Raw genomic sequence first — 11,615 nt, 5'->3', positions numbered from 1 at the left:
GTGCATCTGAACAAACCACAAGACTTCTGGAACAATACCCTCAGAGCAGACAAGACCAAAGTAGATACATCAGACCATAATACCCAGCACCATGTTTGTTATAAACCAAACTACACATCAGCACAAACCCCCTCATACTAATTGTCAAGCATGGTGGCTGGTGGAGGGGTGATGATTAGGGCTTGTTTTGCAGCTACAGGACGTGGGCATGTTGCAGTTAGTCGACCACAAAGACCTCTGTATACCAAAGTATTCTAGAGCCAAATGTGAGGCCATCTGTCCGACAGCTAAAGCTTGGCCAAAATTTGTTCATGCAACAGGACAATGATCCCAAACACAGAAGCAAATCTACAACAGAATAGCTTAAAAAAACAAAAACAAAATGATGAAGGTGCTGCAGTGGAATGCTGCGGTGAGATAAGAGATTTGTGCATAAATCAATGCCGGCAAACCTCAACCATCTGAAGCAACTTTATAAAAAAGAGTAAGTGGAAATTCCTCCACAAAGATGTGAGAAACTGATAAGGTCACAGCGAGGTGGTTCTGTTATAGGGGTGTGCTTAGTTTTTCCTCTTGGTCTAATTTTTGTTAAATAAATAAGAAATAAAAACTTTTTTTTTATTATCTAAGACGTAAAACCTTAGAACTGAAAGACTACATTTTAAACCATAAATTTAAATACTTGTTTTTGTTAGTTTGTACATAATTATTTTTTTTAAATGCAGCATTTTAACTTTTTATCAATTTATATTAATATTATTATTATATTATGTATTTATAATATTTATATCTTAAATATTATTCTTCATCATTTTGATTTTAATTTAAAGCATGGCTGGGTAAAAGTGCTAAGGGGCGAAATGTGGCCAAACAAATTATTCGACAGATTATTATTGGTAATTTAACTACATTATACATTAATTTTGGTAAAGTACAGATTATTAACCAGATTAATGATGGTTAAAAGCAACTAATCTTTGTGCGTTATTTATATTTGCCTTTGCTAATTAGCACAGGCAGTATATAAAATACTATACAGTCTATGGTTATTAGTGGATGTTTTATTTCCTTAGTTTGAGCTTGTTTGTTGCTAACTCAGATGTTTTGGGGTAATTTGGGTCACATTTCCCGCCTTCGTCTACGTCATCACTTACGTACTTCCTGGCACACTTCCTCAGCAGCGTGCTAGCTGCTAGTCAGCGGCGAGCGTGGCTGTTCATAAGTAGTTTGAGAAATGTTAAGCGGCAGGACGAGCGCGCTGGTCGCCGGGGTGTGTGGTGCTCTTTTCATCGCATACTGTGTTTACTTTGACAGGAAGCGGCGGAGTGACCCCCGTTTCAAGGAAAAGTTACGTGAGCGTAAGTGTGCATGTCAACGGCGTAAACTTAGCATCGTAGCACGTTAGCCTCCATGTGACCGCGAGGACGTTAAAAAAAAAAACACTTAAAGCTTCTGGAAACTAATCAAGACTGCGTATTTTCTGTAGCCTTGTAAGCTCCGACTATGGTAACATTTGCTCTAATATTATGTCCCTCAGCTGCAGAAGAAGAAAAAGCATGCTACAAGCAACAGCTAGCAAACTTATTCCCTCGTGTTTTCCGTGTTGTACAACAGCAAACTAAACATGCAGCATGGTCTTAAAAACCCACTTCTCTCTCACAGGTCGACGAAAGCAAAAGGTTTCCAGTGAGAAGACTGGGCTTACAAAGGTAGGACATGTAGAAAATAATCGATTCTTCTCTCATTTTGTTTAGTTGGAGCTTAAATTTGTTTTTTGTTTATTAACTTGACTTTGAAGCTGCCGAACTTGAAGGACGAAGAAGCTGTCCAGAAATTCTTCTTGGAGGAAATCCAGCTGGCAGAGGAGCTCCTAGCACAAGGTCAGCCACATGTTCATTCACAGAAAACACATGGAAGCTTGCAGCATGCGCAAGACGCACACCACTCATATCACTGTAACTGTGGCTACACTGGTGTAGTGACTCTCTACAAAGTTTTAAGCCCTGATACATTTTTAATGCTTGTTTTTTATGTGGTCTGTAAACCTGTTTCTTCCCTAACCCAGGTGAATTTGACAAAGGTGTAGACCACCTGACCAATGCCATTGCAGTATGTGGTCAACCTCAGCAGCTACTTCAGGTGCTTCAGCAGACGCTGCCTGCTCCAGTCTTCCAAATGTTGCTCACCAGACTACCCAGCATCAGCCAGGTGAGAGTTACCTGCATCTCCTTGTTTTTTTTTGTTTAGCATCCTTGAAAACCCCCCAGTTGCTATTTGTGATTTCTGGGACAAGAAAGGGTGCAAGAATAAACCTTAGAATCATCCAAAGCTGAGAGCTGTGTGTCAGTAGCTCTCGGTTATTTCACCTCTAAGACAAAAATACTTAACGGCCCGTGTAACTGATTTGCCTTTCTGTAATGGGTAATCTCTGAAAGATATTTTCTTCCTCTCTTTCAGCGACTCATCGGCACTCAGTCTTTAGCAGAAGATGACGTCGAATGAACGTATGTGTGTGAATGAGATGGAAATCTATGAGGGAAGGGGGGTTTTAGACACTATCACTGCTGCACGGTTCAGTTGCTTGCGAATTCTGAGCTTCACTGGCCATCGGTTGAGATGAATTTCCCTCCATCACAGCACTTTGAGGTGGATGAACGTCTGCCAGGTTACATTTATCGAAATGCATTCCTCCTTTCCAACCTATCGGTTATTATATAGCCATTTGTTTGTATTTAAAGTGCTACCTAAGTATGTAAACAGGAATGTAGACGGTTTGTTCTGTTTGTGACTTGGACTGAAGTGAGTCTGTCTACAGAACACTTGCTTGTGGTGTAATGTTTATATAAATGATTTTGCAGGTTAATTAATATGTACTTTTTAAAAAACAAAAAACAAAGGCATTCCAGTCTTTCACCTGGGTTTTTGTTTTTTGTGTCTGTGTAATACTACAATAAAACATGATAACATGTGTTGACTTTTTTGATTGTCCACTTGCCAGTAGATGGCAGTAGCAATGCACAGGAAAACCTGAAGCATTTAGTTCTGAAATATGGAGCAAGGGCACTTTCACTTTCCCCTCAAATAAAGGGTGTGCAGGAATTGGGGACAAGTATGTTTGTATCAATAAATATTAATGAACATGGAGGGGAGTGAGCCAACCTATTGTACTTATCCCATCCATGTAGGTGCAAAACAAAAGATCTGTGAATTGCTGACATTAGTAATAAAACATGCTGCTGAAATGGGGTTAAATTGCTATCGTGAGAGTATTTGTTTCCAGCCAGAATGCTGAAACCTCATCTTGTACGAGTCCAATGAACCACAATGTCTTTATTGTGTGTGCAGGAATATAAAACTGGAGCAGCTTGTAGGGGAAGGGAGTGGGTCTGCTTGGATGTGTGTCTCTTGGAAGACAAATAGAGCTGTAATTATTTTTATCCCTCTCTGCAGCTGTTTTTTTCTTTCTTTTTTAAGGGCTCTGGCCAGAGCAGCCCAGGCCTCAAGTTTTGCCAGGAAACAAGAGTAGGGGGGAAAATAGTTTTTCAACATTAGGAATGAAAAAATGAACAGCGGCCCAGAAATGTCGAGTGCAGACTAAATGGTAGACAGTGTTCCATTTTCCATGAACTCATGTGATCACTCTTCAGTCTTTTCTCCACCACTCCTGGTGTTTAGCCACTTGGTGGAAATGGAGAAGCCTGTCAGGGGCCTGCAGAGTCCACTGGCGCTAGGTGTGTGCGTGCAGAAGAAGTGACTCGTTGTTAATCTATCCTTCGGGGAGGCGGAGAAGAAAAATAACAGACTGTGTTGGAGGTCAAGCTGAAATCTGTGGTCTGCTGCTGGCAGATCGAGGCTAGAAGCAGGTTCAGACTTCTCCACGGAGCGTAACACTGGCCTGCCTCTCCTGTAAATAAACACTGCTGCTGGCCTCGTGCTCTGTCCCCTGCAGACTGGAAGGAGCTCAGGGGTCACTGAAGGATGCCAGATAGGCCCCTCCTTCTCTGAAAGCGTGCCAGCACAAAATAAACCCATTGAAACAGGCCCTGACACGAGGACAGACGCTGTTTGATTTAAGGATGACACAGCAAATCCAGTTTCAGGGCAGAAACCACACCCGAGTGAAGAGTGGGATAATAATCTAATGAATGGAGTGCTCACTGTAATACTTTTAATATAACATCATTCTTTTAATTGCCTTGCTGCTCTATTTTCAGTCTGTATGAATGGGTTATGAGTCAGCTCTTTGTATCTGATGAAGCTGGCAGCGGGAAGAAGAAAAATGAAGAAACTCCCTGTTGTTTTGCAGTAGGGGGCACTGTTGCTCCAGGCTGTATTTGGACACCTCTGTGGCGTTACACTGAGCCGCAGACAGATTCACAGTTTGAGGACGACTGAATGGACAGAAGCTGAGAGCACAACAGTTCCAGTTGACAGCAATAACAATGTCTGTGCCTGCAGCACAGATACCCTGTGATTTTTAAAAATCCTTTTGTTGTTGTTGTTGTTTTGCTTTACTAATGTGTGCACGGTGACACATAAACATCGCTCCACCACAGGTAGAGAAAATAACCCCACGATCATGGCACAGGGAATGCTCAAAGCAGCCTGACTGCCATTGTAATTTGCTGGAAGTGTTGAACTGGGAATATTATAATCAGTACAATAATCTGAACTCTGCAACTCATTAGTGGAAATCCTGTCAACAAATTATCCGCATCGCTAATGACCTTTGCTGTGTGTTATTGGAGTGTGTGAGTTTGAATGTCAAAGCCTGATTACTGCTTCTGTGTACCAAGTGCTATCTGACCGGTGGAGATGTCTGGTTATGTAGGAGCAGCTGTGTTTGGGATTTTAAGGCAGCCAGAAATAACTCGGTTGTGTGTGGTTGCTATGGCAGCTTCACGTAGACTCTCGGTTGAACCGGTCTGCATTTGAGACCCTCTGAGTGTTGGCTTCTGAGCAGCGAGGGGGGTATTTGCTGCCTGTAGCTTGCTGATCGGTGTCTGTGTCCTGCTGCTGCTGAAGCCATGGCTGTGGTGCTGGGGGGATAAGAAATGTCCCAGCTATTACAAAGCCCAGTGCCCTCACTTTGTGCGCGCAGCACCAACACGGTATATTAAATACCCGCCACCTTTTTTTCTTCTCTTTGTCAGTCACCAGCGAGGGGAAAAGAAGACGGAGAAAAAAATTTCCAAGGCACGTCCTAAAAATAAAGCAGCACTGTCTGTGCTCAGAGTATTAACTTCCACACAGATGACCCATTTTTCCATCTCAAAGGGTCTGAGGATGGTTGGAAAGGAAAAAAAGGAGGGTGGGATGGGGAGGCAAGAGTGGAGCCAATCACGTGAATCTAAAGGAGGCTACAAATCCTGGCAGATTTCTCTTTCTCTGTGGGGTAATGCCTTGCTGTCATCTGTTTTTCCATTACTCTGCTGCTAGTAACTGAACTTGTGCTGCTGCTGTTGCTGCTAGCTGCTGCCAGGCAGGTTTTGTCCTCCATGTGTAGGCCTGCCTATTGAGCTCTGTTGTTTACATTCCCCGTGAGTGGGAGCCAAAGGGTGTGGGTGCCCCCCTTTTCTCTCCCCCACTACCAACCACTCAACCATACTGACTGCCTCTCTCCCTCTCTCTCTCTTTGCTAATGTCAGCCCCCACCCTGCCTCCAGCCTCCAACCTATCTCCCGATCACTAAATCTCTGATAAGGCTGAAATTCAATAGCGCGGCTGTTGCCTGAGAGAAGTGAGTGCGTCACATGACCTGTGAATTCCTGTTTACACTGAGCGGTTTTCATATTTCTGGTCTGATAACGCGAGGGCTGAAATTTTGTGATGAAGTGGAACAAAAGGGGAGAATATCAAAAGAACGTGTCACTCAGCATCAGTTCTCACCCTGTCATTGGCGTTATCTGCACAATCTAGGCATGCAGTTAAGCTGCAAGGGGGGGAAAGACGCACATACACACACACAAGCTGAACTGGAGGGTGAAGAAAGGGTTAACTAAGCAGACTGTGTGCACAGTTTTTTCTCTCCTCCCCCTCCTCCCTGTGATCTGCCTTCCTGTCTCACAAGCAGTGCAATGCAGAGGCTTTGAACATCATGAGAGTCAGACAGGCTTGTTTTGCATACTGTAAGTCTCCTGCATTGACTTGTAGCAAATCCTTGCCCTTGGGAGGCACGTCAGAGGGGATTAATGGGAGGGCCGGGGCCTCACAGAGTTTCCCATTGTCGTGGCTGTGCCCGCACTGTATTTTCATCCCGCAGAGTGAGAAAAGAGTGAGCAGGTGGGGAGGTGGTGGTGGTGGGGTGTGTGCAGCTTGTGTGTGTGAGAAGGAGGGGGGAGGGGGTTATACAGTGGTGTTATTTCCCTCTGCCCTGATTTTTGGAGCTGAGCTGTAGGGAGGGGAGGACAGTGTAAATAATGTATTTGGAGCGGCGGGGTAGAGGGAGATGGAGCTTGACCGAGCTTAGAGCGGGTGGAGGGGGAGGGAAGGAAGGGTTGAGCGGTAGTGATGGGATTTCCGGCTCTTTTTAGAGATCCGGCTCTTTCGGTTCGGCTCACTAGAAAGAGCCGGCTCTTTCGGCTCCGAACCGGCTCTTCAGGTTGTTTTGTTGCTTTAATTAATTTATTATTAACAATAATATAAAATTATGCACAAAAGGAATTACTAACGTAAAAAAAGTGGTTTTATTTATATATGTTTATATATAAATATATGCGGTGGCCCCTAGAGACAAAACACGTACAAACTCCAAAACACATTTCTAGCATGAACTGAACTTCCAAAGCAGAGCTACTAGATCACTTAAATTACACAATTGAAAGCATGTGTGTATTGTTTGTGTATTTATACACAGGCACTCATATATATTCAAATAATTTAAAAAAAAGTTCATTTACCTGTTATTACCACACACCAAATCCGGTCGTTGGTACTTGCTGGCTTGTGTAGCCACAAGATAACAAAGGCTCAACACTGTGCCCAGCATCCTGGAGCACTTCTGTTGTCTTTTGTACGTGTTTTGAGTTTTTATATGCTTCTGAGTTTTTACGTGCTTCGGAGTTTGTACGTGTTTTGGAGTTTGTACGTGTTTTTACGTGTTTTGGAGTTTGTACATGCTTCAGAGTTCGTACGTGATTTGAAGTTTGTATGTGCTTTGTCTCTAGGGGCCACCGTAAATATACTTTTATTTATTCACTCCACATAAAATGTAATAAATAAATCATATAATACAAAAATCAACTATTCACATTTCAAGTTTTAACTATTTAAATTTTCAGCTTTTTCCTTTTACAAATTTAAAGTGAAAAGAACACAAAACACTGCAAACCACAACACAATTAAATATAAATTATAATATGAAAACAAACAGAAGATGCACATTCTCTGTCATATGGACCTGCATGAATAAACTTTCTCAATCCTTTATCATCTGCAACCGAAAATAGTTGTGGATGATTACTATACCTTTCTTATGTTGTTGTCCCTGCCTCTCTTTCTCTCTCTCTGGCTCTGTTCCTGTGCTACTGAGTGTAACTACCGCCCCTCCCCCCCTCTGCCCAGCGTAAAGCACAAGGCTCGCGTGCAGAGTGAAGCGGAAAAAAAGTGCGAGAGAGAGGCTGAGAAAAAGAAAAAAAAAAAACCCACGTGACGGCTCGCGATAAGGAGCCGGCTCGCGTCGTTCACGTCAAAGAGCCGGCTCTAAGAGCCTTTTCGTTCGCGAACGACCCATCACTATTGAGCGGCCATTCTGCTGCACAGGAAGCAAGGGGGTTGGAAGAAGGGGAGGTGGAGGTGGAGGGGGGAGCAGAGGAGGAACTGTACGAGCTACAACAACAATGTTGCTGTGGTGGTGCTCTGGGGAATATGGGGCCTCCGCAAGAATGTGGCAATCCTCTACTTCCGCTCTGCTTTCTCACTTTTAGCAAGACAAACAGTTTGCTGCTGCAGACTGCCGCTAATGATGCAAAGTTAAGAATAATGTAGGCGTAATCTTACAGCTGGTAGGACTTTCTCACTAAGAGCAACGATTGCAAAATGACACCGGCCGACCTTCTACAAAGCACGCATGCTAAAATTCAAATTTAAAAAAAGATTTGAAAGGTGAGGCAAGGGACACATTTTGCATTTCATGCTTACAAGCTCGCCACAAAGACAGAAAACACAGAATCATGCAGCCTAACTGTACAAAGCATGCACAAGTATCTCTAAACTGTTAAAACAGACAAGTTTGCAGGTTTTCTTTTACACTTCCAAGAAACTGCATTAAATGGCACAAGCCACGTCTGACACATTTTTGCAGAGCACTGAGCTGTGGTGTCATTTTTCAAAAATAGATACACAAACACGTCAACAGCCAAAAATAAGCTAAACCTGCAAAGTGACTTAAAGGCAGTTGCTGTTTTTTTTCCCCTAACCTTTTATCATTCATGTTTACGTCCAAATAACACCAACTTCACAGGCATTAGCTTTAAACTACTCATGCAGGCACTGAGTGATTGTTTACATACATACATTTTTATTTTTTAAAGCCTGCATGCTAGCTAGCCTCATCATACCTTATTTAAAGAAGTGTAAAAATGACGAATAACCATTATTATGGGGGATGTGTGCTGGACTGTCTCTAGTATTGTGTGTTTTCCACCTTGGTCTAACGTGTGCTAAGCTAAGCTAAGCTAAGCTACCTGTGATTACGAAAAATCACAGGTTGCACGGTGACTGCATTGCGATGTGTGTCTTTCCAGTTTTCCGGTTATATTTATATATAAAAACGCTGCTGAGGGCCTGTGTTATTTCGCACTTCAATTGCCCGCATTCCTATTTGTGGAGAAATTTCAGCTTTTTTTTTTCAGATCTATCTCTATCTTTCCGTGTTAGCAGGCAACCATAACTAAATCGTTGCATGTAATTGCCAACTTGACCCCATTCAGTCACAAATGGATTGCAGACTGATGCCATTCATTGCCATTTTGTCGCCATCTTGATGCGGCAGCGTTACTTTGAAGATGACAGCCGACTGCGCAGCCGCAAACTCTCTTCAAAGCTATCATTTCAAAGACAAAGAGATTGCAAGTTCATTGCACACAGTGGCATTACTTTTGGTCGTGCCGCAGTCTCAAACCACTGTTTACCCTAGTTGGACTTTGGCATAAGCCGGAGGCTATAGCAGCTTAAATAGCCGGAGGCTATGAGAGCAGTGTTGGTCTTTGCATGAACACAATTGAATGTATTTTACAAAAAACCCCTCTGTTCCACTACCAGCGCCTCTTTATTTCTCTCCTTCTCATTCTTCCCTCACTCTCCCTCGGCGTTCCCTCTCCCCTGTATCTCTCTCACACCTGCCATGTTCGGTGGCAACAATAAAAGGCACCTCAACCTTGAAAGATGATAGAGCAACTCCGAGTACAATAACAAAAGAAGAAGAAAAAAACTACAAGTCACTTCTGCTCTCCTTTACACACGATGTAACCTTGGTGTAACTTTTGTATTTTATTATCTTTTCTTGGGCTCACACAGCTCTGTTGCTGTATCACCCTGTGCAGCTCGGCAGATACAACCCACTCGTTCACCCGAGAACTACAAAGTGGGTTTGACGCCTTGCATCTTGTGTAACCGCGGTCTTTGAAGACTTTGGCTTTGAGCTCTGTGTCTTATCAATTCCCTACGCAAAGCTAAATCTGAATCTGAGGCAAGCGCATAAGGGGGTAGCTTATCTGCCCCACTCATTTAATATTATTCATTCATGCGCACTATATTTATGACATGCTGTGCATGCAGAACTAATTTACATTTTTTCGACATTTATGTAAGCATCGTGTGTGTGGAAGGGCCAATGCTTAGACGTGGCGGTACGGCAACTTATTAACTTTGCATGAGGGAAACAACTGGTTTCATTTTGTTGAATGCATCAAACAAAGGAGCACTTCATACATTAAAGGTGTAATTCCTAATGTTTTGCTCACAGAGTTTATGCAAAAGAGTCGACACAAGCTGACACGTTGGTTTGTAAAGCCTTGTTTTGAGGTCTCGGTGTTAGCATCTTAGCGGCGGTCATATTGTTTTCCAGCACCAGAAATAACCACCTTCAGATGAGAGGTTGGCGTTATCAGCTAATGCTACCAAGCTAGGAAAGGAATAATTAACATATGAATTATGAAAAACCATGTTATGTTATCAGGTTGGCTGTTTACATGGGAGTTTATGGGCATTGACTCACTTTTTTAAGAAGGCTCCAGTGGCCATTTGGGGAACTGCAGTTTGATTTTAGCCCAAAAGGATGTCACTTAGTTTAGCGTGAAATCTGTCACAGAGGACGCAGTCGTGGGTACTTTTAGGGCACACTTTGAAGTCAACTCACATTTAAACCCAAGGGAAAGGGAAGCAAAGTAAAACAGATTTCCGCCCAATTCCAGTCAACGGAGCCGCACCGTAAAGTGAGTGGTACTTATCACAGCAAATTCCTGACTTATTTGTCATCTGGGGCCTCGGATTTGTCACATCGAATCTTCTTTTCTCAATGGACTGGGGAGGGAGATTACGGGCTCATAGTCGGTGAGATAATGACGGCTTTGACTCTCAAATGAAAGTCCTCAAGAGGATGCTGTGGAGAATACAGACACGTAACATTTCATTCCCACGGTGCCACCGAAGCTCGCTCTCTCACCCATCTGGAAATAAGACTTATTTCCCGGTCAGCCTCAGAATTATTCGGTGAACCCGAGCCGCAGAGCCACACCGCTGTTTCCCATCTTTCAACCCTGCAAATCATCACATGGCACGTAAATGACTGGACGGTTCACTTTTGACCTTTTGACTGATTCTCAGATTTAGTTCCTCTCCAGCAAACAAGGTTCATTTATTTTTGCATGATGTCACGTAGAGCACATGAATATCCCCATTTGACCCATTTTAGCTAAAACCTCGTTTTCCCCTCTTGTTTGTTTGGCAGCTACTGTGAGGATTTGATATTGCTGCCTAGCAACTTGTTAGTTTCCAAACCTGGTTTCATTAACATATAAAAGGCTTGTTTTTGGGGGGGAAATATCCTTATCTCATTTGAGGTGCTTCTCCCCATAAATTATTCCACAAACGAGGCTGCCCATCAGCCAGATAAGCTCTTTACTATTTTGTTTCACGCAGAAAGCCCACATTCCTGGACTTGATTTGAATTTAATGGACTTGTAGATGATTAATGAATCAATTACCGGATACATCATCTGATCTCTGGGTGGCTGCAGAGGCAAAGCTGACAGCTTTTCAAATTGAAAGGAGCAAAGTCGTTGTGGAGTCTTCCCAGCTGCCAGCTCAATGCGCTCCTATAATTATAAATGCATGAAATAATTAACAAACAACTCCACTTACACGCCGGGTCATTCGGGGTCAGCTGGAAGGGTTGGTGGAAAGTGGAGCTCGCCGATGATTGCACTTTGTCTGATAAGGATGGTAACGCGGATTGAGTTAATCTTGTAGCGAGAAATGCACGGAAGGCTTTTAGTCCAGATGACGCTCAGTGAGAGGCCTCTGTCCTGAAAACATGTTAGTGTGGATGTAGCTCTAGTGAAAAGCTTAGTGAAAGCCCCCTCCCACCGGCACCGCCACCTCACCATCCATACCCC

The 11,615-nt window shown here is 43.2% G+C and overlaps 2 protein-coding genes and 1 non-coding gene across 3 annotated transcripts in view; 2 read left to right on the top strand and 1 right to left on the bottom strand.

Moving 5' to 3' along the window:
• Window positions 1-11,615, bottom strand: part of ggps1 (geranylgeranyl diphosphate synthase 1) — an 87,441-nt gene that overhangs the window by 57,072 nt on the left and 18,754 nt on the right. The gene's annotated exons all lie outside the window — the stretch shown is intronic.
• On the top strand, window positions 1,174-3,242 carry tomm20a (translocase of outer mitochondrial membrane 20). Its single transcript, XM_085369456.1, has 5 exons — window positions 1,174-1,358; window positions 1,663-1,709; window positions 1,799-1,880; window positions 2,066-2,208; window positions 2,458-3,242. Exons 1-5 carry the CDS (start codon window positions 1,235-1,237, stop codon window positions 2,500-2,502), a joined length of 441 nt encoding a protein of 146 aa, XP_085225582.1. The 5' UTR covers window positions 1,174-1,234; the 3' UTR covers window positions 2,503-3,242.
• LOC146620204 (small nucleolar RNA SNORA14) lies at window positions 2,245-2,381 on the top strand. The gene has a single exon (XR_014906730.1). It is a non-coding gene; the product is annotated as a small nucleolar RNA SNORA14 (small nucleolar RNA).

The sequence above is a fragment of the Diplotaxodon limnothrissa genome, linkage group LG13, assembly GCF_057381915.1.
Source record: "Diplotaxodon limnothrissa isolate DT_005_m linkage group LG13, D_limnothrissa_male_GT1.1, whole genome shotgun sequence".
Taxonomy (NCBI): domain Eukaryota; kingdom Metazoa; phylum Chordata; class Actinopteri; order Cichliformes; family Cichlidae; genus Diplotaxodon; species Diplotaxodon limnothrissa.
The sequence above is the reverse complement of the archived record's forward strand: the minus strand, read 5'-3'. Positions and strand labels throughout refer to the sequence as shown.

What these genes read in the sequence shown, in the direction of transcription:
- tomm20a (XM_085369456.1), top strand. Translation starts at nt 1,235, where the DNA reads ATGTTAAGCGGCAGGACGAGCGCGCTGGTCGCCGGGGTGTGTGGTGCT. An exon ending in AGAAGACTGGGCTTACAAAG is followed by an intron (nt 1,710 to 1,798) that starts GTAGGACATGTA and finishes TTGACTTTGAAG; the next exon opens with CTGCCGAACTTGAAGGACGA. An exon ending in AGAGGAGCTCCTAGCACAAG is followed by an intron (nt 1,881 to 2,065) that starts GTCAGCCACATG and finishes TCCCTAACCCAG; the next exon opens with GTGAATTTGACAAAGGTGTA.